Source organism: Microcaecilia unicolor, chromosome 1, assembly GCF_901765095.1.
Source record: "Microcaecilia unicolor chromosome 1, aMicUni1.1, whole genome shotgun sequence".
Lineage (NCBI taxonomy): Eukaryota > Metazoa > Chordata > Amphibia > Gymnophiona > Siphonopidae > Microcaecilia > Microcaecilia unicolor.
The window spans coordinates 435,343,164-435,369,265 of record NC_044031.1 but is presented as its reverse complement, the minus strand read 5'-3'; the positions used below and the strand labels follow the sequence as shown (position 1 = coordinate 435,369,265).

General features: G+C 41.8%; 1 protein-coding gene across 1 annotated transcript in view; it reads right to left on the bottom strand.

The window, feature by feature from the left end:
* RNMT (RNA guanine-7 methyltransferase) overlaps window positions 1–26,102 on the bottom strand; it is a 96,515-nt gene that overhangs the window by 39,091 nt on the left and 31,322 nt on the right. The window contains exons 3-5 of the mRNA XM_030186633.1: window positions 25,724–25,849; window positions 23,061–23,176; window positions 5,037–5,218 (exon numbers count right to left, since the gene is read on the bottom strand). Of these exons, the coding sequence (XP_030042493.1) occupies window positions 5,037–5,218; window positions 23,061–23,176; window positions 25,724–25,849 (424 nt within the window). The remainder of the gene's footprint in view (window positions 1–5,036; window positions 5,219–23,060; window positions 23,177–25,723; window positions 25,850–26,102) is intronic.

The following is a 26,102-nucleotide window of genomic DNA, read 5'->3' as shown; positions in this document are numbered from 1 at the left end:
ACTGGTGGGGGTTGTATCCATCTACCAGCAGGTGGAGATAGAGAATACTAAAAAACAGGAATTGACCATCTGTATACTGGTCCTTCTCCCTTTAGTATAGCACAAATCCCAAAGCAGAGAAAAGAGTAGGAACATCACTTAACTCACAATAAAAGAAACACACGCAACCGGAGTGAATAATACTCAAAACAATGGCATTGTTTAATACCAATTCTGCTGAAAGCAACCACAGACTGCAACAAGGAGGGATCCTGGATTCATCTGCTGCGACTAAAGGAAAGAAAATTATCAGGTATGTCTTAATTTTTCCTTCCTTAGCTTCAGCAGCAGATGAATCCAGGAACTGGTGGGATGTAGCTAAGCACTCCCTAAACCGGGCGGGAAGTTGCAGCTCCCCGAGAGAACCGCTGCTCCGAAGCATGCATCTTCCCCTGCCGCCACATCCAAACGATAACGTTTAGCAAATAAAAGATGTGACGCCCATGTCACCGCCCGACAGATATCGAGAATGGACAACAGGCAAGTCTCCACCCAAGAAGAAGCCTGAGCCCGCGTGGAATGGGCTTTCAAAGCCTCCGGCGGAGACTTTTCCGACAAAAGGTAAGCTGAAACTATTGCCTCTTTAAGCCAACATGCAACAGTGGCCTTCGACGCTGGAAAACCCCATTGCGGCCCAGAGAAAAGAACAAACAAGTGATCAGAATACCGAAACTCATTTGACAGCTGTAAGTACTGCAAAAGAACATGCCATACATCCAAAAGGCGCAGCTGCCGAAAAGAGCCTGGGCAGTTGTCCTTTCAGAAAGAAGGCAGAAAAACAGGCCGATTCAGATTTATTTATTTATTTTTAGCATTTGTATCCCACATTTTCCCACCTATTTGCAGGCTCAATGTGGCTTACATTTTTCCGTAATGGTGATCACCAATTCCGGAAGAGAAATACGTATTTAAGGTGAAGGAGACAGAGAGGATTAGGTATACAGATAAAGAAAGTACATTTTCATAATCAGAAATAAAAGGTATTGGATTAACTTCAATCGTGATAGATTAACTTGAACAATCAGAAATATTAAACTTCAATCTTGTTAAATTAGTATGGCCAATCGGGAAGTACAGAATTACGTTTAGTGAAGATTCGGTGTAGATCTCTTTCTTGGTCCATGACTCCTAATGTGGAACCTTGCATAACGTAGCTATAATTTGGGTTCCTCTTTCCCACATGCATCACTTTGCACTTGCTCACATTAAACGTCATCTGCCATTTAGATGCCCAGTCTCCCAGTCTCGTAAGGTCTGCTTGTAATTTTTCACAATCCTCCCGCGATTTAACAACTTTGAATAACTTTGTATCATCAGCAAATTTAATTACCTCACTAGTTACTCCCATCTCTAGGTCATTTATAAATATGTTAAAAAAGCAGCAGTCCCAGCACAGAGACCTAGTCTGATAGGCACGGATGGGGAGAGGGATCTTGGGGTGATAGTATCTGAGGACCTGAAGGCGACGAAACAGTGCGACAAGGCGGTGGCCGTAGCTAGAAGATTGCTAGGCTGAATAGAGAGAGGAGTGACCAGCAGAAGAAAGGAAGTTTTAATGCCCCTGTATAAGACGTTGGTGAGGCCCCACCTGGAGTATTGTGTTCAGTTTTGGAGGCCGTATCTTGCGAAGGATGTTAAAAAAATGGAAGCGGTGCAAAGAAAAGCTACGAGGATGGTATGGGATTTGCGTTCCAAGAAGTATGAAGAGAGACTTGCTGACCTGAACATGTATACCCTGGAGGAAAGGAGGAACAGGGGTGATATGATACAGACCTTCAAATATTTGAAAGGTATTAATCCGCAAACGAATCTTTTCCGGAGATGGGAAGGCGGTAGAACGAGAGGACATGAAATGAGATTGAAGGGGGGCAGACTCAGGAAAGATGTCAGGAAGTATTTTTTCACGGAGAGGGTGGTGGACGCTTGGAAAGCCTTCCCGTGGGAGGTGGTTGAGATGAAAACGGTAACGGAGTTCAAACATGCGTGAGATATGCATAAAGGAATCCTGTGCATAAGGAATGGATCCTCAGAAGTTTAGCTGAAATTGGGAGGCGGAGCAGGTGAGGGGAAGAGGGGTTGGTGGTTGGGAGGCTAGGATAGGGGAGGGCAGACTTATACGGTCTGTACCAGAGCCGATGATGGGAGACGGGACTGGTGGTTGGGAGGCGGGAAATACTGCTGGGCAGACTTATACGGTCTGTGCCCTGAAAAGGACAGGTACAAATTCAAGGTAAGGTATACACATATAAGTTTGTCTTGGGCAGACTGGATGGACCATGCAGGTCTTTTTCTGCCGTCATCTACTATGTTACTATGTTACTATAACCTGGGGAACCCCACTAACTACCCTTCTCCATTGTGTGTTAGTTCTTCCATTGATCTGGTTATTATTTTGGTGGGATATAATGTTTTTTGGTAGCCTATTAAGATTATATATTGTTGGTATGTTATTAGTATCTGTGAGAGGGGTAGTTAATATGTGATGAATAAGGGATAAGGAGTAAATTATTAGGAGCAGTTTGGCGGTTTTCATTTTGGTGTCAATCAGATGGAATAGTTATTAGTGGGTGGGTTCTTCCAATTGGCCCTGGTTTTATATATGATATATTAACAGTGCAATTTTACAATCAAATAAGAACTGATTCAAAGAGAGTATAAAGCTTACAGATAGCATATAAACATAAGCATTACAGCACTTCTATAAAGGTGCAATATTCAATCATAGAAATGGTTCTTGGAGAAGCATAAAAGCCTGCAGATAGTAAATAAATGTGGTTATTGCATCAAAATAAGGTACAATATTCAATCATAGAAGTAGTTCCTAGAAAGCATAGAAACCTACAGATAGTAATAAACGTAGTTATTCCACCAGAACAACATAGGTGCAGATAGTGAATAAACGTGGTTATTGCATCAGAGCAGCATAGGGGCAGAGGATGCAGATAGTTCAGATGTTTACCAGTGTTTAAGTGCTTTCCCCATAGACCCAAGCCAACAGCAGGTAGGAGGGAGCCTTTAGAGAGGGGATACTGTCATAGCTGCCCCCATGTTTCCTTACCTCGTTGGAGCCCTGTGTGACAAGTTCCGCTGCCATCCTCCTGCTTGACTGCTGTGTGTACTCGTTTGGGGGTGGTTAGATTTGGATTGATGCTGCTCTGGCCTGCCCCTTGTTGACATCACCACCCGGGGCCTTCTTCCACGGTTGCTACTCTCTGCCTCTTTGCCTTGCAACAAGTCGTCCTGGTTCCAAAGTTGAACTCTGCTTCAGCCACTGTTCCGGCTTCCAGCTCTTTTTCAGCTTCCAGCCCTGGTTCTGGCTTCCAGCACAGCCCCTGCTTCCAGTCTTAGTACAGCAAAGCCTCAACTTCCAGCACAGCTCTTGCTTCCAAGTCCTGGCTCCAGTTCCAGCACAGCTCTTGCTTCCAAGTCCTGGCTCCAGTTCCAGCACAGCTCCTGCTTCCAGTCCTGGGCTCCAGTTCCAGCACAGCTCCTGCTTCCAGTCCTGGGCTCCAGTTCCAGCACAGCTTCTGCTTCCAGTTCTAGGTCCAGCATTCTGCTTCTTTCAATGCTATTAGTGGAGCAATTCCCTCTACGGGGACTTGCCTACCGCCTGCTACAATTCTGTCTGTCCCCTGGGCAGGCAGGCAGTATTGTTCCACAGTCCAAGAGCTCGCTCACCCCCTAAAACCTGACCACCACGGTAAATGTTCCAAGTCTCAGCAGTGCTATTTCTTTCAGTTTCTAAATATTTATAATCACTGCTCATTTCAATCATTGATTCTTTACTGTTGGTGTCAGTCATGTTTCTAAAAAAATAGAGGTGGTAAATCGATGAGACTATGAGGGAGGGTGATTAAGTATGAGTTAGACTTGATAGTCAGAGAGGGGACAGGGGAGAGTCAGAGAGACAGCTGGAATAAAGGACTAAGTCAATATAGTGGCAATGCCAGCAAGCAGGGACAGTCAGCAATGTGAAATGAGGATAGTCAAATCAAATCAAATTAGGGCTTATATAACCACTAATATCCACTTGTCAGTGTAGTTTACAGAAAAATAAGAAAAGAGTTACAGTGTTTACCGAATCTATAGCGGAAATCATGGGGAGGGGCACAGTCACTGACATAGGCATCGAGATCTTGGTTGTGTGAGCCAGCAGTATCAGGGATTCATGATAGGTTTTGGGAAGAAAGAAAAGTTTTTAGTTTTCTCTTGAAGCCGAGGTATGTGTTGTATGTTCCGATGACAATGGGGAGTGAGTTCCATAATGAAGGGCCTGCTGCAGGGAGTATAGATTTGAAGTATCTCTGGTATTTTATGTCCTTGTAGGACTGGGAGGAGAGGAACAGCTGATCTCTTTATCTATCGATTTATACACCATCTGGAAGTTTAAGATCAGCTGCGAAAATAGATTATCTACAGAGATGCAATCATTAGGATTTCTGTCTCAAAGCTTTGGAATTCTTTACCATAGCATCTATAACAGAATGATTCAATTGTTAATTTTGAAAGCAACTGAAGGCCTTTCTTTTTCAGCAAATCTTTTCTTGAATACTGAAAAAGCCCTTGAGGCTTTTAGATACTGGATTTTTATAATTATAATTTTTATCCTACTATGTGTTTGTATTTGAGTTTGTTCTTATATGATTATGTGTGTTGGTTGTAAGCCACCTGGAATTGTAGATGGTGTGGGATAGAAGATTTTTTTAAATAAAGTAAAATCATATATTTAACTCACATAATCTAGAGATAACAATCAAGAGGCTCTCAGAAACAATAAACCTCAATTCAGTCATGCAAACATTTTCTCTCTCAATCTACCTATCATGTGTGCAATCGCCTTCATTCCACTGGAGACCACCACCAAAAAAGAAAGATGCAGTCTTCTCAATAGAGTGAACACAAGCCCCACATAAAGGACACAATGTTTTTAAAGATTACTAAAACCTAGCAATATATTTGTTCAGGTAGATAACATTTTAACATGAAGAAGCACTTACACAATTTCAAAGCCATTTGGAGTTGTGCCAATGAAATAGCCTCCTGGGCACAGCCTCTCACAGGCATTTCTGAGCATCATGTCCGCCTGCTCATATGTCTCAAACGAATAGTGGTAAACAAACTGGCAACTGCAGATGTCAAAGTAAATTCCTGGGTCGCTGTACTTCTCAGTCAGAAGCTCCTGAAACACATTTGAAAGATGAACAGGACTCTTAACACGGCAGCTAAACTCCTGTTACTAAGCCACGCTGTAGGCGCACTAACATTTTTAGCGCACGCTAACACTAGAGATACTCATAGGAATAGTACTAAAAACCAGCACGTGCTAAAACGCTAGCTTGTCTTAGTAAACAGGGCCTTTTGTTTCTCTGGGTTCTAATGAAATCTACCAGCTTCTTTAAAAAGATTATTTTTATAGCTATATATATTTATATCTATTCTTTGAATGTAGAGAATATGTGCATGTGTGTGATCTCACTTTCTCTCAATCATATACATACAATCCCATCTACCCAAATTCTCTCTCTATATTTAAATAAACCTAATAAAATCCTCAGAGAACTCAGCAATATTCAGCACTGTATTAAGTTACGTAATGTGTCTGCATCATTTCCTAGCAACAACCAAGCACAAAGCTCTGGACCTCCTGAAGACCTTAGCATGAACTGCACAGACTCATCTGTATCTCCAAAAAGACTCTGTTGCCCCTCCTTCCCACCACCACCATAAGCTAGTACCTGAGGGATTCTGGAGGCACAGATCTCATTGGAGAAAACAGTTCTTAAATAAACCATTTTTTCCAAAGTACTGGGAACCTATAGTGCAATCAATTAACTAAGTCACTGGTTGAAGGACAGAAAATAGAACAGGACCACATGGTTCAGTTTTCAAAAAGATCAATCACAAACCTGTCCTGTTAAAACATTCATAAGTGAGCTAGAGAAAGAAGCAACAAGTGAAAAACAGATAACATAAAATTATTTAAATACTACACACAAGGAAACTGATTTCCAAAAAGCAATCAAAAATGTTAATAATCTTACAACCAGAAATAATACCATAGAACAACCCAAGACTTAAGATAATAAATTTTAAAAAACAGACAAACCTTCCTATTTAGTAAATAGTAAGTGACAGCAGATAAAGACCTGAACGTGACTGTTGGGCAGACTGGATGGACCACTCATTACCAATTCATGATTAAATCAACAATGAATATGATATTATATACTTTATCACAAGTCTTTCTTTGGCATTTCTGGGACACAGACTGTAGAAGTCTGCCCGGCTCTATCCTTATGTTCCACCAACTGGAGTTGCCATCAAAGCCCACTCCAACCTACCCAAATCTTTCTTGTCATTTGCGGGACCCAGACCATAAGTCTGTCCAGCACTGTCCTCAGTTCCAAATACTGAAGTTGCCACTGAAGCCCCTCCCAGCTTATCCTAAACCGGATTCCTATATACAGACACAGACCTACAAAGTCTGCCTGGAACCAGCCTAAGTTCTTTACAGCTCTTTATTTATCTTCTTACGCTGTTTCTGCATTGGTGCAGTTGAATTAATAAATGCCACGACTTTTGAATTCAGAAAGTGCATTGAAAAAGAACTTAGACACGTGACCTTAAGCCAATAATATAAGCAGTTTACAATTTTTGAAACGAATCAGTAAAACATGTGCTGAGACTTAAAATCAGTGAGTACTAAACATACACTTTAACAAATTCTATAATCCATAGACCAACAATATATTCTTTCAAACGTAAAAGTCACAAGATATAGAAGACAAAACGATCATGTGTCTTTAAGCAACATCATTAGGCTTTCTAAATTTGTAAGTCTCGGTGATTTATCATTAATTCAACTACACCAATGCAAGCCATTTAAGTAATATGGTGTTTCAGTCATCTTGTCATTTACATTAGAATATGTTTTTGAGCATATTTTTATTATAACATTTCTAATAATTAAAATGCATTGTTTGTATAATTTAAGCAGAATGTTACTTGTCAGCGAGACAACTGAATGACAATTTACGATCTTTGAAAGAAGTTACAACTGTCCTCTCTGAAGAAGACAGTATTGGCAAAATATGCCTCCATATGGGAAGGTTCTTTTGTGAAGATCAACAATCGAGAAATTTTTGGACATCCTTGCTACAAAGTTGTAGGAACTTTGTATAGTTTAATTTGAATATTTTATCAAGTCATGAAGTTGGAACTCCTTCCTTTTGGCTACTAGTCTGCAAAGCTCTTTGGCCTTCTCCCTACGGAGTGTGTCAGCAAACTTTACTACACTTTGCATTATGTTCTATAAGCGCATACCCATAATGAACAGACAGGATGCTGTGCTGGACAGGAGCATAGCATTCTGAAAAAGGTTTCTCCCTAAATACTCCAATATCCTAGCCTCCATTCCAGAAGGCAGCAAGGAATGAATCTTTGACCTTTTGGATCTTTTCCATGTGGATTTAGCCACCATAAAATGGTGAGGGAACTGCTGCTTCTTGAAACTGGCAGCCTTTTGGACTCTATACATAGAGCTTCTTGCTAATTCTGATCTGAATTTCCTTCAGGAGTCTGTGAACAGGCATTGTCACAGCCTCCTTGAGTGGGCTGAGGAATTGGAGGCTATCCATTGTTTCCTCTGTGGCCTCCTCCTCCATCTCTAACATATAGCATGTCCTGAGCCATCTCCCTCACAAAAATCGATAAATGAGAGTTCAGCAGGTGGAGATTTATACCTCTTTTGAGGTGGAGAGGGATCTGAAGAAAGGACTTGAGCTGTTCTATAGAATCCCAAGAGCACTCAGTCAGACTCACAAAGATACTCCATAGGAGAATTTTGAGCCTACTCCATAGGAGAATTTTGAGCCTCTGCTTACCTCAAACTACTGACACTTGTCAGGTCTTGGCCAATGGTGTTAAACCACTGAGGGGTCCCAATGAAGCGTCCTCTCTCAATGCACTGGAAACCAACAATTAGGCCTCTATATCAAGGAGTCTCCTGCAGGCAGTGCACGGTTTCACAGATCAGCTGGATCCTTCCTTGACTGAACATCAATGTCAGAATAGCAGCATTGCTTCAAGCAAAGCAGCACTCCATCTTCCCCTTGAACTTCTGCATGAGCTGCTCCTTGAAAGCTGCCATTGACAAAGACAAGGGATAGCCACATTCTCCTGAGTCACTTGGGATGTATCAGAACAGAGGTCTCAGATCCATGGAGGGCAATTCCAAGGAGTAGGAACACTCCTCAAGTTGAACGGATGTCATCACCCATATGTGATGATTTGCTTGTTCATGGAGAATAAACAAACACAAGAAAAGCTCTGGTAAAAGGAAGCTTCCCAATCCAACACTTGTAGTTTAAAAGATAAAAACACCTTCTGGAGGAAGTGATGTCACAGAAGTGGATGGTGGCTTGAATGCTAAGCTCCAACTGAGTTGCTATTAAATTCCCTCACATTGAGCCAGTCTTACTTGCTCTTTCGACTTCCTTCAGCTAGTTGGTGGACATGTCTATGTGAAAACAGTTGGAAAAATACAAATTTACAGCCACTGATAAAGATTAGCAACCTTCTCCAAGAGTTGGCAAGACAACAGATGGTGCTGACAAGATGGCTGCAAGCACTCTAACTTGAACGGAAAGACACACATGGACTGTGTAGTGGAGACGTGAGCTCAGAGATGTCACTCATTCCTGTAATTAGCTGATTTACACTACTGCTAGCTTTACCCATTTACCCTATCTATAACTGTGGGAGGAAACATGAGAAAGGTGCAGACAGTGGTGGAAGCCTAGCAGCCTCTCAAAATGTTCAGTTGCTCTTATTTGTCTGCAGAGGCTGGATCAGTTGCAGCTCCGCCATCATCCGGAGCTAGTAGTAAAAACTTGATTGTAGTGGTAATCATTTTCTTGCCTTGTTAGGCTTTTCAGGAGTTTTTGAACTAGATGGGACTATGTTCAATATGGTATTTAAGACTGTTTATGATGCAATAACAGAGATAAAGAGAGATATATTTGTATGAACCATTCTGCCTGTGGGTACATTCGTCTTGTCTTTTTTGAGCTGACCCTGGTATCTCTGAATCAGCGATTAGAAGGGCTGGTGATGGGGGAAGGAGGCAGTGGGTTCAAGACGGGGTCCTGGAATGTGAAAGGTTAAATGATGCAGGGAAATGCAGCATTGTGTTCAAGGAATTGCAGTGGCTCTCCTGGGATGTGGTGTTTTTGTAGAAAATGATACTGCTATGACACTGAGCCGTTTAGACTTATTCCTACAGACAACAGTTGTGTGATTCCTTGACACATTATTCTCCAATTTCCCCACAGCACTTCTGAAAGAGACCCCTGAAAACAGTTTGCAGCCAAAACATGGCCTGTGTTGGGTCAAGATTGTCCACGTATTCTGTGTAATTTGGAGAATAAAGGTTTTATGTTTTTAGAAGAATTGGACTTCTGGAGTTTATTTTGGTTGTCATCTTGGGACATTTTTGGTTGTCATCTTCCACCCCTTGTGCCTTGTTTTTGCAAGAAACCCATATGAAGAAACATGGTCAGCGCTTTGTACACCAGAGAGAATTTGGTCAGACTTTTGCTAACAGTAGCCCGGGGGGGGGGGGGGGGGGGGGGGGGGGAGTAATTTTAATTTGCACGGGTCTTTCCTGGGTATTAGAGGAGGTATATCGAGATCTGGCAGGATGATGTATTGCTATCAAGGGGAAGTTGCAGGGTTGTAATGTTACTTTGAGAACTGTTTAGGCTCTGAACATGGGCCAGGCAACTTTTTTTTTTGGATCTCTCACATACAGCTTTTACCATTTATTAAAGGTGGTGCTGTCCTGGGAGAGAATTTTAATATAGCTCCTGACCCTGTGTTTGACCAGTTCTCCTTAAGCTTGATTTGTTGGACATCTAGAAGATCCAACATCCTGCCCAAAAGAATTATTCCTTTTATTCTCATGCTACTGGTACGTAAACCCGTATGGATTTGCTTTGGTTGTCTAGGAACATGTGGGGAAGGTTGCAGGTCTCCAAGATTGAAAACGTTCATCAATCTGACAATGCTCTCATTTGGGTTTCTCTAGGGGATGGGAACAATTTGCGGCATCAAGGTTTTTGGAACCTAAACGAATGTCTGTTCCATGACAAGCTTGTTTCTGTGGCTATACAGAAGGTTAATCAAGATTACTTAGCTTGCAACGACCTTCCTGTGGTTTCCGAACAGATTAAGTAGGACACTTAAGGCTGTAGTGCAGGGCCATTTGATTAAATGAGGTGTGCAAAAGAAGCAGTCCCAAGATAAGAGTCTCTCCAGTTGAGAGAACTGTTGAGGGAGCTGGAAAAACATCATCAGTTGAGTATGGACCGGGGGCTATTTAGCAAGTTGCTTCAACAACAGCAAGTGGATGAGATTGATTTTAAGCAAATATGTTTAAAACAGAAAAAGTTTTTTTAGTTTGGGAACTGTGCTGGTACCTGTCTGTTATGATCTAGGGTCCACAGAGGTCGAAGCTTTGGCTCACTTCTGGGTCTAGGTTCCTTGTCCTGGTCCTGAGTCCACTTCTTAATGGCAGTGGGTTTCGTTGCACAATAAAACAATACACAAAGGTGGGGGAAAAGGTATTTTATATAAAATTAGGCTTACAGCAGGGCAGAAATGTATTGCAGCGGGTGCTGTGGGTCTGAGTCTGCCTGTCTCTCTGCTTCTTTGTGTGTCTCTAAGAGCATGTGTGCCTGTCCTTCTGTTGGGCTGAGGAGGGGGATGTGAAGGTGTGGGGCATGCCTGAGTGTGTATGTGCTTGTCCTTCTGTTGGGCTCAGCACGGGGACGTGTATGGAATGGCTTTCTCAGAAAGAAGGTCTGCAGGTAGGAGGGTGTATGTGTGCTGGGTGTGGGTACACCTTTTTCCTGGGTCTGAATGTGTCCTTTTACATCCCTCAGCTCCCTTTTTCCAGCATATTCCTGTGTAATAATTTCTTTGTTTGAGCTGATGACTCGATTACCCAAGAGGAGTGGATTCTTTGAAGCCAATTTCTTGGAGACCAGTTGTCTGGGTCCTATTGTTCTTCCTGAGCATTGATTCTGGCCTCCTTTTCTTAAAGTACGGGTGCTTAAGACATGCAAAACTAAGCCCAAAAGGCAGGAGGCATCCTGTTTACACTAACATCACCAGGGATCATACCAGAAGTGTTCAGGACTGCTTGTAATATTTCCCAGAGGCCTTTGTGTAGGCTAACTTTCCAGTCAGAACCTGATCTGTATAAGGGCAAATGCTGACAGTACCCTACTTGCTCATCATTTGAGGCAGCGTTGGGTATCTCACACTATACATAAGATAAAAGGGCGGGAGACCAAGATTGTTTACACCGACTCTGAAATCAGAAATCAATTTTTTCTTTTCTATAAACACTTGTACACCCAAGAGTCCGCTGCAGAGGTGGTTGATATCCAGAGGAACTTAGACACTATCAACTCTGCCTACTTTGATACTGGTAATGGGCTCAGAACTTAGTACGGCTAACAAGGGTTTACCAGCTGGGAAGGTCCCAGGTTTAGAAGGTCTTTCCTCCCAATTTTATAACCTTGTTCAAGGGGATATTGTTCCTTTATTGGCCAGGGTTGCAAATAGTTGGCTCCAAGGAGAATCTCTCCCTCCTATAAGGGAGGAGGCCATAAAAGTCACTGCTAAGCCCGGTAAGGACCCTGCGGTCTGTAGTTCCTATAGGCCGATAACCTTGCTTAATATAGACGTTAAACTAATTGCCAAGGTGTTGGCTGACAGTCTTGCTGTTTATTTTCTCAGACTCGATTTACCCTGTCAAGCGGGCTTTATTCGAAGCAGGCAAGTGGCTGACAATGTGCAGACTTTGCATCTTTTGTGGCATGCCCAATGGTCTAAAAACAAAGTGGCTTTGTTAGCTATTGGTGCAGAAAAGGCCTTTGACAGGGTGAATTGGCAGTTTTTATGGGCTGTTATGCACAAGATTGGGTTTTGGAGCCACTTTAACACTTGGATGCATAAGTTTTATGAGGCCCCCATGGCCCAAGTAAGTCATAACAGAGCGTATACAGATTCCTTTTTGATAGGCCAAAGCACTATCCAGGGGTGCTATTTGTCCCTGTTGCTTTTTGCTATTTCAGTTGAGCCCTTCATTCAGAAGATTCAGGATAATCTGGATATTTTAGGCCTATCGGTTGCTGACACAACCAATAAGTACATAAGTACATAAGTAGTGCCATACTGGGAAAGACCAAAGGTCCATCTAGCCCAGCATCCTGTCACCGACAGTGGCCAATCCAGGTCAAGGGCACCTGGCACGCTCCCCAAACGTAAAAACATTCCAGACAAGTTATACCTAAAAATGCGGAATTTTTCCAAGTCCATTTAATAGCGGTCTATGGACTTGTCCTTTAGGAATCTATCTAACCCCTTTTTAAACTCCGTCAAGCTAACCGCCCGTACCACGTTCTCCGGCAACGAATTCCAGAGTCTAATTACACGTTGGGTGAAGAAAAATTTTCTCCGATTCATTTTAAATTTACCACACTGTAGCTTCAACTCATGCCCTCTAGTCCTAGTATTTTTGGATAGCGTGAACAGTCGCTTCACATCCACCCGATCCATTCCACTCATTATTTTATACACTTCTATCATATCTCCCCTCAGCCGTCTCTTCTCCAAGCTGAAAAGCTCTAGCCTTCTCAGCCTCTCTTCGTAGGAAAGTCGTCCCATCCCCACTATCATTTTCGTCGCCCTTCGCTGTACCTTTTCCAATTCTACTATATCTTTTTTGAGATACGGAGACCAGTACTGAACACAATACTCCAGGTGCGGTCGCACCATGGAGCGATACAACGGCATTATAACATCCGCACACCTGGACTCCCAACATTCTATTCGCTTTCCTAGCCGCAGCAGCACACTGAGCAGAAGGTTTCAGCGTATCATCGACGACGAAACCCAGATCCCTTTCTTGATCCGTAACTCCTAACGCGGAACCTTGCAAGACGTAGCTATAATTCGGGTTCCTCTTACCCACATGCATCACTTTGCACTTGTCAACATTGAACTTCATCTGCCACTTGCACGCCCATTCTCCCAGTCTCGCAAGGTCCTCCTGTAATCGTTCACATTCCTCCTGCGACTTGACGACCCTGAATAATTTTGTGTCATCGGCGAATTTAATTACCTCACTAGTTATTCCCATCTCTAGGTCATTTATAAATACATTAAAAAGCAACGGACCCAGCACAGACCCCTGCGGGACCCCACTAACTACCCTCCTCCACTGAGAATACTGGCCACGCAATCCTACTCTCTGCTTCCTATCTTTCAACCAGTTCTTAATCCATAATAATACCCTACCTCCGATTCCATGACTCTGCAATTTCTTCAGGAGTCTTTCGTGCGGCACTTTGTCAAACGCCTTCTGAAAATCCAGATATACAATATCAACCGGCTCCCCATTGTCCACATGTTTGCTTACCCCCTCAAAAAAATGCATTAGATTGGTGAGGCAAGACTTCCCTTCACTAAATCCGTGCTGACTTTGTCTCATCAGTCCATGTTTTTGTATATGCTCTGCAATTTTATTCTTAATAATAGCCTCCACCATCTTGCCCGGCACCGACGTCAGACTCACCGGTCTATAATTTCCCGGATCTCCTCTGGAACCCTTCTTAAAAATCGGAGTAACATTGGCTACCCTCCAGTCTTCCGGTACTACACTCGATTTTAGGGACAGATTGCATATTTCTAACAGTAGCTCCGCAAGTTCATTTTTTAGTTCTATTAATACTCTGGGATGAATACCATCAGGTCCCGGTGATTTACTACTCTTCAGCTTGCTGAACTGACCCATTACATCCTCCAAGGTTACAGAGAATTTGTTTAGTTTTTCCGACTCCCCCGCTTCAAATATTCTTTCCGGCACCGGTGTCCACCCCAAATCCTCCTCGGTGAAGACCGAAGCAAAGAATTCATTTAATTTCTCTGCTACGGCTTTGTCCTCCTTGATCGCCCCTTTAACACCATTTTCGTCCAGCGGCCCAAGAAATCTTATGTCCCTTGCGTATACAGATGTTACATTAACCCAGTCTATATGCGGGTAATTGAAATCCCCCATTATTATTGTGTTGCCCAGTTTGTTTGCGTCCCTGATTTCCTTTAACATTTCCGCATCCGTCTGTTCGTCCTGGCCAGGCGGACGGTAGTACACTCCTATCACTATCCTTTTCCCCTTTGCTCTTTTTGCAGATAATATACTACTTTATGTTAAACACCCTGAGATTTCTTTGCCTGTGCTTTTAAAGGAGTTTATTGATTATGGACCTCTGGCTGGATTTAAAGTCAATTATGATAAATCTGAGTTGCTGGGCATTACCTTGACTCCAAGAGAGCTTTCCATTTTGATAGGCCCGGGGTCATTTTCAGTATCTTAGAGTGCACCTTATAAGGGATTTAAGTATGCTTTATGATTATTATTATTATTATTATTGTTAAAGCAGATCAAAGCAGATATTTCGCGTTGGTAGGAGGGTTGGTTGTCATGGTGGGGCCGGATTTCAGTTGTGAAGATGAATATTCTTCCTCGTCTTTTTCTTTTCACACACTGCCTATCTTGGTACCACACCAGCAGCTGCGTAAGATCCAGAGGGATTTAGTGAGATTCATTTGGGCGGGGAAAGGACCACGGCTAGCGAAAGAGTTGTTGTGGTGCCCAGCGGAGCTTGGGGGACAGGCAGTTCCTAACCTTGTTTCATATTACTGGGCTTCCCAGTTGCAACAGTTGATGGATTGGGAGGAGTCACCTGAGCTGTAGTCTTGGAACAGCATGGCTTTCTGCATTTTGCGCTGAAATATTTGTTGTAGATCTTAATGTTGCCAAAATACCTCACTCCATCTTTTTCTAACCTCTTCACAAGTCATCTTCTTCATGTTTGGAGTTTGGTCAAGACAAGACTGGGTGCAAAATTTGTGTTTCCTCCTTGGCACCTATTCAGTTTGAACCCTCCTTTTTTTTTGGTGGGGGGAGGGCAGAACCAGTACAACTTAGACTCTCAAAACTTGTTTCCTGTTTGCAAGTGAAACAATATGTGGGTGCCCAGGAGTGGTTGCGTGATAACCCTGATGATATTGAACACTTGGGAGAATCTTTAGCTAGCACTAGGGAAATTTAAACAGCAGCTATCTCTTATTTATAAATTTTTGAGGAGTCAGGAATGTAAACGTTTTAACTTTATGTTACAGTGGGAAAGGTATTTGGGAGAGTAGTTTAGCATGAGGACAAGCTGTTTTTAAAGTACTTCAGAAAACTTTGATAGGTATATTGAACAGAATGCTTATAAAGTTGTTACCCACTAGTATTTAACCCCAGCTAAACTAAAAGCGATGTTCCCTACTGTTGCTACTGACCTCTGTTGGCACTCTGAGCAGGAGGGGAGAAATGTCATGTTTGGTGGGCCTGTATGAAAATCCAGCATTTTTGGAGCACTGTGATTCACTGCCCTAAGTTTTGTTTGTTAGGTATTGATTGGACTGACGAGGGGGTCATAAATGGCAGAGGAGGTTGAAGAGACTGTGCCTTGCTGCAGCCAAGTATGAAATTGCTGCACACTGGAAACAGACCTTGGGACTTACTTTAGAGGACTGGTATCTACGAGTAAAAGTTGTGGCAGAGCTTGAAAGACTTACAGATCGCTGGAGGGGCTGTTGTGACCCAGGGGCTGCAGAATGGCACAATTGCAGGTAATACTTTGTTCTGTGAGGAAGGGTGGGGGGAGTTCTCCTCTAGGCTGAAGGAACCTCTGGTGGACTATTTGGTGGAGGGATTCAGTCTGTGCTAGGGTGGGTGGGGAGGGTGGGTTTTGGTACTGGTTTGGATGTGCTTGATTTTTCTTTTGAATTGTAATGGGAACTGTTACTGGAACAATAGATGTGTTACTTTTTGCCTTGAAATACATCTGGAAATACCTGTAATATCAAGCTACAAATAGGCCCTTTTCTGAAAATAACAATACCAAAATTTTATCCTTCTCAGAGACAACAGGGTTACTACTTACAAATAAAATCCTGAGTGTTCAAGACATTTTGTTAAATATAGGAAATCAGATGGAGCCCAATTATCCATCTCTACACCAGCTTTGTTTGCAATCTGAGTTTGCTTAGGAATATAACAGATATCAAAGTGAAGTTACTTACCTGAAGCAGGTGTTCTCCAAAGACAGCAGGGCAGGTACCCTTACACTAGGGTGACATCATCCCAACGGAGCTCAGTGTGGATGCTGCCCAATGCACTATATCTTTAAGAGGCTTTTGGCAGCAGCCCCACCGTGCATGCAAGAGTGTCTTCCTACCCAACCCGCAAGCTCAGGACCCTCAGTAACATGAAAAAGCTAAAAAGAATTAAACTCCAAGGGGAGGCGGGGGGGGGGGGGGTAAGGATACTTGTCCTGCTGTCCTCGGAGAACATCTGTTACAGGTAAGTAAATTTGCTTTCTCCAATGACAAGCAGGGTGGTTTACTCATTATATTTGAGAATTCCTAGCCACCAGGCTCACCGAAAACAACGCTAGGAGAATAGAGTCTCGCAATGGCAAGACTAACCTGAAACCAATTAACCTTAACTGATATAGAAACTGCTTGTGGAGGTGCAGCTGGGAATAGAATAGAAGAGGGGCCTAGGAGACTCGGCTGGATTCTAGACACCAAATTTTGCAGGACTATCTGGCCAAACAGACTGTTGCATCAGGTATTGTACTCAAGGCAGTAATGAGATGTGAAAGTGTGGAGCAAAGACCACGTTGCAACCTTGTATATCTCCTCAATGGAAGCTGACCAAGTGGGCTACTGATGCAGCCATGGCTCTGACATCAAGAGTCATGATATGGCCCTCAAGTGTCAGCCCAGCCTGGCCGTAAGAGGAGATCCAATCTGCCAGCCAATTGGACAAAGTGTGCTTACCGATGGCTATCCCAATCCTGTTTGGGTCAAAAGAAACAAAAAGTTGGATGGACGCCTTTGGGCTTTAGTCTGCTCCATATAAAAGGCTAAGGCTCTCTTTCAGTCCAAGGTATGAAATGTACTTTTGCCAGGGTGGGCATGAGGTTTTGGGAAGAATGTTGGCAAGACAACCAACTGGTTAAGATGAAACTCTGACAACACTTTAGGAAGGAACTTAGGATACATGCAGAGAACTACCTTGTTATGATGAAATCTGATGTAAGGTGGATAGGCTACTAGCGCCTGGAGCTCACTGACTTGGCAAGCTGCCAACAAAAACAAGACCTTCTAGGTCAGGTACTTCAGATGACAGGATTCAAGAGGAGGTTTCATCAGCTGGGTGAGGATGATGTTGAGAGGTTTGAGAGGGGGCTTTGTCAATATCAAATCTCTCATGAACCAAACAACTAGAGGTCATACAGAGATGGACTTGCTTCCCACGTGGTGATAAGCACCGATTGCAGAAAGATGAATCTTTAAAGAGTTGGTTTTCAAACCAGACTCAGAAAGGTGTAGGAGGTATTCAAGCAGTTTTTGTGTAGAGCAAATAAGTGGATCTAGGGCTTTGCCCTCACACCAGACGGCAAACTCCCTCCACTTAAAGGTTAACACCTCTTGGTGGAATATTTTCTGGAAGACAGCAATATCTTGGAGACACCCTCAGGCATTTGCAAGGAGGCAAATTCTATGCTCTCAACATCCAGGCTGTGAGGGCTAGGGTCTGGAGGTTGGAATGCAGAAGAGACTCCTCGTTTTGCATAATGAGAGTCGTAAAGCAATCCAACCTCCACGGTTCTTTGGAGGATAAGTCCAGAGGTACTACTACTACTTAACATTTCTAGAGCGCTACTAGGGTTACGCAACACTGTACAGTTTAACAAAGGACAGTCCCTGCTCAAAGTAGCTTGCAATCTAAAATGTGAAATGTCAAGTGTCAAGTGGGGGCAGTCTAGATTTCTGAATAGAGGTATGGTGGTTAGGTGCCGAAGGCGACATTGAAGAGGTGGGCTTTGAGCAGGGCTTTGAAGATGGGCAGGGAGGGGGCCTGACGTATGGGCTCAGGGAGTTTATTCCAGGCATGGGGTGAGGCGAGGCAGAAAGGGCGGAGCCTGGAGTTGGCGGTGGTGGAGAAGGGTACTGAAAGGAGGGATTTGTCTTGAGAGCGGAGGTTACGGGTAGGAACGTAGGGGGAGATGAGGGTAGAGAGGTAAGGAGGGGCTGCAGATCGAGTGCATTTGTAGGTTAATAGGAGAAGCTTGAACTGATCGGAAGCCAGGTAGTAAATCAGGAAAAGCCTATCAGGGTAGCACACTGTTTCAGGAAGCTGCATCTGAGCTCCAATCCATGAGATCACTGCTCCAATACCTCAAGGCAGTGACTAAAAGCTAGCCAATATATCTTTGCCAAGCAAAGCCCATACCTCTTACCTGGCTGAAGTTCACATTTTTTAGCTTGGTGATTTAGTCGAGTACTTTTGTAGCGATTTTATATTATTTTTTATTTTAGATTGGATGCCTCTTTATACACGAGACCCTGATGAAGCCATAGGCAGTGGCAAAACGGGTTCCACTGGACTGGGTTCAGAAATGCAAAGAACAATGTTTTTCTCTGTGCCTCTATCGAGCACTTTAAGAATCCATGCTAGAAGTTAACATGGATTGAAGAGTATAATTGCTTCTTGAATTCTGTGGGAAGTCTTCATTTTTTGATAATAAATGTGAACACGAGTACTAATGAGAGATCTTTTTGGATATTGGGTTTGGTCTCTCTTTTCCTGTTAAGACATTTACAATTTACCAGAATGGCCACCAGTCAGTGGAAAACTGTGTATGGATTTACTAAGAGTGAGGCTAGAACTTGCTATCTGGACCTTCCCATTTCAACATTAAGGAGATTGAGGGTAATGATTCTTCATCTTGGATTGAACTTTTAAATTTGAAGATTAATGCAACTGTTCTAGCCGAATACTGCAAAACTGAACCGTGAGAGGTTTTAGGATGTTGAAAGAACAGCAGGTGTTCAAAGATGATGCTGATTTTCTTGATAAATGGAATCAAATTCTTAATGTGCTCATTTACTTTTAATGTTACTCATTATTGATAGGAGTCAAGAGGTAGAGGGAACCAGATCTGTCTCGACCAGTAGGTTGCGATTACGATCATGGTTCCCTGGTCTTGTCTGAGTTTCAACAAAGTCTTCCCTATTAGAGGGATGAGAGGATATGCATAAAGGATACCTTACCCCCCAATGTAGGAGGAAGGCATCTGGTTTCTAATCTGCCATGTGATCTGAGTCTGGAGCAGTAATGAGGAACTGTTATTAAGCTGAGTGAAAGAGATCCACTGAAGGGGTGTCCTACACTCAAATCTCGCAGGCTATGCCCATATTGAGAGACCACCTATGTGATTGCATGACCCTGCTTAGCCTGTCTGTCAGACTGTTTTCCTTGCCTGCCAGGTATGTAGCTCTGAGAATCATGCCACAGATGAGGTCCCAATGCCACATTCTGACTGTTTCCTGATTCAAGGGGTAGGATCCTGTACCCCCCCCCACCCCCCACTTGTTGACAAATTACATTGCAACCTGATAACCTGTTTCTATCAAAATGATTGGTGCTCAAGCCAATCTCCAAAAGCCTTTAGAGCATTCCAAATCGCCCAAAGTTCAAGGAGATTGATATGAAAAGTGACTTCCTGGGTCCCTTGAGTGTGAAGCCTATCTACATTTCACTAGCCCAGGTTGGATGCATCTGTGGTCAGAATTCATTGTGGAGGTGGAATTTAGAACTGTAGTCCTAGAGCCAAATTGGACCAAATTAACCATGAGCGGAGAGATTGAGCGAGCTGAGGCGTGACCTTGATGACATCCACTAGGTTTCCTGTGGCTTGAAGTTAAAGTCTATTGGGTTCTCCTGAAATTTAATATGGACAAATGCCAAGTGATGCACATGGGGAAGAATAATCCAAATCACTGTTACATGATGCTAGGGTCCACCTTACTACTACTTATCATTTCTATAGCGCTACTAGACGTGCGCAGCGCTGTACACTTGAACATGAAGAGACAGTCTCTGCTCGACAGAGCTTACAATCTAATTTGGACAGACAGACAGAACAAACAAGAGATAAGGGAATATTAAAGTGAGGATGATAAAATAAGGGTTCTGAACAAGTGAACAAGGGTTAGGAGTTAAAAGCAGCATCAAAAAGGTGAGCTTTTAGCTTAGATTTGAAGACAGCCAGAGATGGAGCTTGACGTACCGGGCTCAGGAAGTCTATTCCAGGCATAAGGTGCAGTAAGATAAAAGGAACGGAGTCTGGCGTTAGCAGTGGAGGAAAGGGTGCACCTTAGGGTGCACCTTAGGGCCAGAACCCAAGAAAAAGATCCAAGATGTCGCTGTAGACAATATATTGAAATCTTCTGCGTAAGTGTGCAGTGGTGGCCAAAAACGCAAACAGGATACTAGGAATTATTAGGAAAGGGATGGCAAATAAGATCAAGAATATTATATATCCTCTGTATCGATTTATGGTGCGACCTCACCTTGATTATTGCATTCAATTCTGGTCACTGTATCTCAAAAAAGATGTAGCCTTCCCAGGTTGTGGCAGGCTGGCAGCGGTATCAGCAATAAAATCAATGGGAAAACATGAGGGACCATTTCCTTTCCCACACTACGACCAGCTCTGCCAGTCACACCCCTCCGATGCTTAAATTTAAATCAGGGGGAGGGGGGAATCAGCATAGCTAGCAGCACCATGTGCGAGGAAAGGGTCTTGTGTGTCTTTACATTGCTCCTGCCACAGACCTGTGAAGGCAGCGAGCCGAGCAAAAGAACAGAGGAGAAGGTCATGGCATGGGCTGGGGAGGCTTATACTGGCTGCTTTTCCATCTTGCTGGACACCACATATCCCCCCTGCTGATGTCTTGCACACCCCTCAGGATACATGTACCTCATGTTTGAATCCTATGATCATAGGTTTAAGTGAACCAAAATTATTTGATAAGATAATTGAATACTTCTGGTAGAGCATAGGAAGGCCAGACTCTTAGAGGAAATTTAAGTGGTTAAATATTTTAACATAAAATGGCAACAAAAGAAAAAAAAAAACATATAAAGATTTTTGGCAGCATAAACACACCTTTAAGTACTAAGCAGTTCAGAGCAGTGAAAGGATTTTTTTTCACCAGTATATAAGAAAGAAAAATTTAAGAAAAATAGAAATGTATGTATTAAAAAAGAATAAACACACTAATAGAAGAACAACTTTATGTCTAACAAGCTGGGCAAGCATTGAGGGGGTACATGAAGCTTCTGGCATTGCCATTTCAGCGCTATGAAAATGGCACAGAACTGAAGGCTGCAAGAATTTTGGGCGGCCTGGAATTCTGGATACAGGCAAAGGTTTTCTACTTCTTCCCCCCTTCCCCGCATTGACCTCCGGTATTCATTAGGAGTATGCTCTGTCTGTTTACTGCAGCAGATATCCTTGGGCAGAAGAGTGTTATGGCCTGGCCCAGGTGGTCCATATCTCCTTTCTGCCCAAACTCCCCCCCCCCTCCCCCGGCAGCATATGATCCCCTGGCTGCAGTAGGAGGCACAGCCCTGCAATACCAAAAGACAGTGTGAGAGGGGGGGAGGAAGAAGTAGAGGACTTTTGCCTACGTCCAAAATTCTTGCAACCCCTAAGTTCGGCACTGTTTTGACGGCGCTGAAATGGCAACGCCAAAACGGCAATGCCGAAAAGTCCAGATTCGAGAACTGAAGTGAAATAACTAGTGTTATGTTTATAGCAATTCTATAAATCCATACCGGGCACGGTGGCTGCGCAGGACTTCTCCATCTCTATCGCAACTAGCATGAAGCTACTTGGGGTCATCCTGGCACTTGACTCTTGACCTTCAAGTTTCGTCTATAACGAAGCAAATGCTCCTCTCCACGAGGTCTCTCAAGCGTATCAAGCAGCTCCTACCATTTGACCTATTCAGGACTTTAATCCACACTCTTGTTTTGTTACTTCTCTAATTCATTTTCCCCCTCTACTATTTATTGGGGTCTAAGAAAGATTTTACAATGCTTGTATAAATACACTCTAATTTCAGAATCTTTTTTCTTTTTTTTCTCTATATAGTTTCTTAAATGTCTACATATGGTTGCTTGGAGTGTTACTATATTATTTCTACCTGTATTTCTGTACAAGGGAATCGTTGATTATTGTAATTTAAAATTAAAGAAAAAATAAATAAATAAAAAATCCCTCAAGACTTATCTTTGTGATAGATCATACTCCTCCGCTGCTTAACCTCTTGGTATCCCTCTTTCGTTTCTTCTGTTGTTCCTTCCCTCCTTTATGTACCTTATACTTTGTGTTGTACTAGAATTGTTATGATGTTCTTTTATTAAAACACTGTTAGCCACATAGAGCCTGTCTTAGTGGGAATATGTGGGATATAAATGTTCTCAAATAAATAAATAAATAAATAGCATTTTGGTGGTCAATCCTCAGAACCTGTCCGACTGGTTTTGCAAGCATTCTATGCAGTGACCATGCTCAAATTACTCCGGTCTACCAATGGGCCGGGTAAAAAGTAGCCAGCTGGAATAAACCCCAAACCCTGATGAAAATAACAGCAATAGATCGATATTAAACCACCACTATTCAACAGCCAGAGAGCAAAAACAGGCAGCTAGCTTTAGCGGCATTTTCTTTAGCTGAAATTATTTTAGTATGACAAAACAAAAGAAAACAAATTTTGTCTGCAGAAAAATTACCTTTAGATACAGATGGGTTGTTATTTTGTATATTTTGTGTTTGTAAAGTTTGTTATTTTACATTTTATGGTTTATCATCACTGCAATATTTATTTTAAATAATTTATATTTAATATATAACTCATCTGGGCATTTGAAGAAAGAATGTATGGCTTACTTTGAAAGCTGAAATTTTATTAACCAAAACAGATATAATACATAAATGACTACAGAGTAGCCCGAAATAAGTAAAGAAGAAAGATACCTTAGTGGAATCAGCAGTAATAAATTCTGCACTAAAGATATGCTCATTGTAACGGCTTCGGTTCTTCATTTCTTTGTAACGTTGCTGGCACTGCTGTATAGAAACATCAGCTAGGTCTATAAAAATAAACATAACATAAAGAGAATCAAACTATGGTCATATGTGCACTAGAGTTTCTTTATCATTGTGTAGATGGGTATGGGGTAGTTTTAGTACATTTCATTCCATCTTCATGTAGTGTCACAAAGAAAAATCCAAGCGCTAACACCACTAGGTGGTCAGGTCATGAAGGACTAGTTATCACTGCATTACAGACAGAAAGCAGGTATTCTCCAACATACATACCTCAGGACTAAGCCTCCAACACAGAACAGTACATGAAGGTCTGCTGAGCATATACACAGATCCAACTATTTATAAAAAGGAAGTTAAATATATCTAAAGAAAAATGTATCATATCTTTAAGTCAACCTCATAGGACTAAGAGGGTGCCAATAAGCCTTCCCTGGAAAAGTAAATACATTATGAACATCCAAATGACAGGTAGAATTCATTTATAAGAGCATCTGTAGTTTTTGTTTGTTTTGAGTAGAGCGATGTGGTAGCCATTATTAGTCCACTTTTAAAGGTAATCAACAGAAATAAAATAAAATAAAATATAGAAAATAAGATGACACCTTTTTTATTGGGCTAACAATACATTTTTTTATTAGCTTTTGAAGATAACCCTTTTTCATCAGCTCAGAAATAAGCAAATGTTGGTAAATAACAGTATATATCTATATATATGCTGTTATATACCAACATTCGCTTATTTCTGATCTGAAGAACAAGGGCTACCTTCGAAAGCTAATCAAGAAATGTATTAAGTTAGCCCAATAAAAAAGGTGTCATCTTATTTTATTTTCTATGTTTTATTTTATTTCTATTGATTACCTTGTTTGTTTTTAAATTACTTTTGTTTCACCACTTCTAGCTGTGCCTCCCTCCCAACTCCCAACAATCAATAATAAAAATAGTCACACAAACACCTATGGCAAAAGATAAAGCAGTGTTGATAAATAAAAGTAAAGAACAAACTCCTTTTTGTGTAAGTAAGTAGACAGATGCAAACATTTCTTTCCGGAGAAAATCTACCTTATTACTTGTACCCACTGATATTTTTATTTCTTATGTTATTTGAATTTTACTCACACCTTTTATGGCAATAGTTCAAAGTGAGTTACTTCCAGGTACTCTAGGTATTTCCCTGTCTCTGAAGGGTTTACAATCTAAGGGGTTCTTTTACTAAGGCACGCAAACAGATTTAGCGCACTTTAAATAAAATGTCCATAGGAATATAATAGGCTTCTTCCCATTTAGAGTATGCTAATCATTAGCATGCACTAAATCCATTAGCACACTTTAGTAAAAGGACCCCTAATTTTTTACCATAGGCAATGAATATTCCACGCTGCCCTGCAAAATCTGCCAACATAAAATACTGCCGGAGCAGTGGAGTTGGTACACCAAACCTTCAACTTCAACTTTATGTTCCACTGTCCGACTCCAACTCCAGCTCCGACTCCTACTGATATCAGGCTGTATATTTTTTGTTCTGGATCTAAAGTACTGGTAAATATAACTTTAGATTCAGGACAAAGATATGTCCACACTGAACCCGCAAAAAGGTGGGAAAATGTGGGGTACAAATGCAATAAATAAATAAATATATAAAAGTATAAAATTATACAAAATAAATAAGTATAAAATAAATTTAGCATATTATTATGCTTTTTTTATTTTTAAGCTGGATGGAGTTAGTACATTTCTACCAACTCCACAGCCCTGAATATTGCCACATGTTTACAGTTTATTAATATTTCATCAAACTGCCTTTTTTAACAATGTAAACAGTGTTATGTTTGCAGTTTGTTCTTTCTCGGAATCCAAGATTTTATTACCCCCCATGAGAAGATACCTTCAGCACTGAAAGAAACATATGAGTTGTGATATAAACGTGGTATCAAGAGTGTTGTCATACTTTGCTCTGTATGAATTCTTAAGTATTTCACAGATCTCATAAAAATTCTGGAATTCATTCAAAATTATCTGGATATTTTTACAGCTCAGGTAGAGCTTTTACAGTCTAGGATATGGATCAGGAAGTTTATTTAGCCTTTTACATGTTAATTGCTATGAACTACTTATATGAAAATTCATCAGTTATGTATTGTTTAGATACTTGGGGCCCTGTTTACTAAGCTGCGTGTGCACTAAGCATTAGCTTGTGCCAACCGTGTAGATGCCCATAATATTCATATGGGCGTCTACATGGTTAGTGCGCGCTAATTTTTAGCACGTGCTAAAAACGTTAGCGCACCTTAGTAAACAGGGCCCTTTTTATGGTATTTAAAAATATTTCTAATATTGAACATTGCATGAGATTTCTGATTAAAATTCAGACAGCATGAATATTTGTGAACTGTACCATTATTTATCTACATCCCCACACTGTCTAATCCAGTTGTACAATGTAAATACATTAGAAATCCAGTTGTAATGCAACTGTACATCACTTCTGAGTAATATTTTCTCATACTGTATGGAAAGGTTACAAAAACTTCCTTACAACAAAAATGTTCAGCTGAGGTCACTTCTACCTTGAAGAGATCCTTTATTACCTGTGCACACAAGTTTGCTGATTTTGCCTTTTCTCCACTTCAGCAGATCTCCACCCTTTCCACAGCCCAGATCCAGCACTGTGATGTCTCCCTTCTTTTTTTCTCGTACCCTTTCTAAGAATTCAACTGGGGGGAAAAATATATATATATCAAGCAATGTACCTACTCAATTTACTTTTTCTTTTACCAATTTCCAAATATAATCTCTGTATTCTTTTTAGTGACAGAGAACGATGCAACCATGATGTGACAGGGCTTGCAGCATGCTGAATAACTTGGTGGCTGCAGCATCAGATGGAAGGGAGGCAACAGCAAATTTCATTTCAATGCAGATAATCCTCCAATATGGCATGCAGCACTCAGCCCTAGTCAGTCTGTG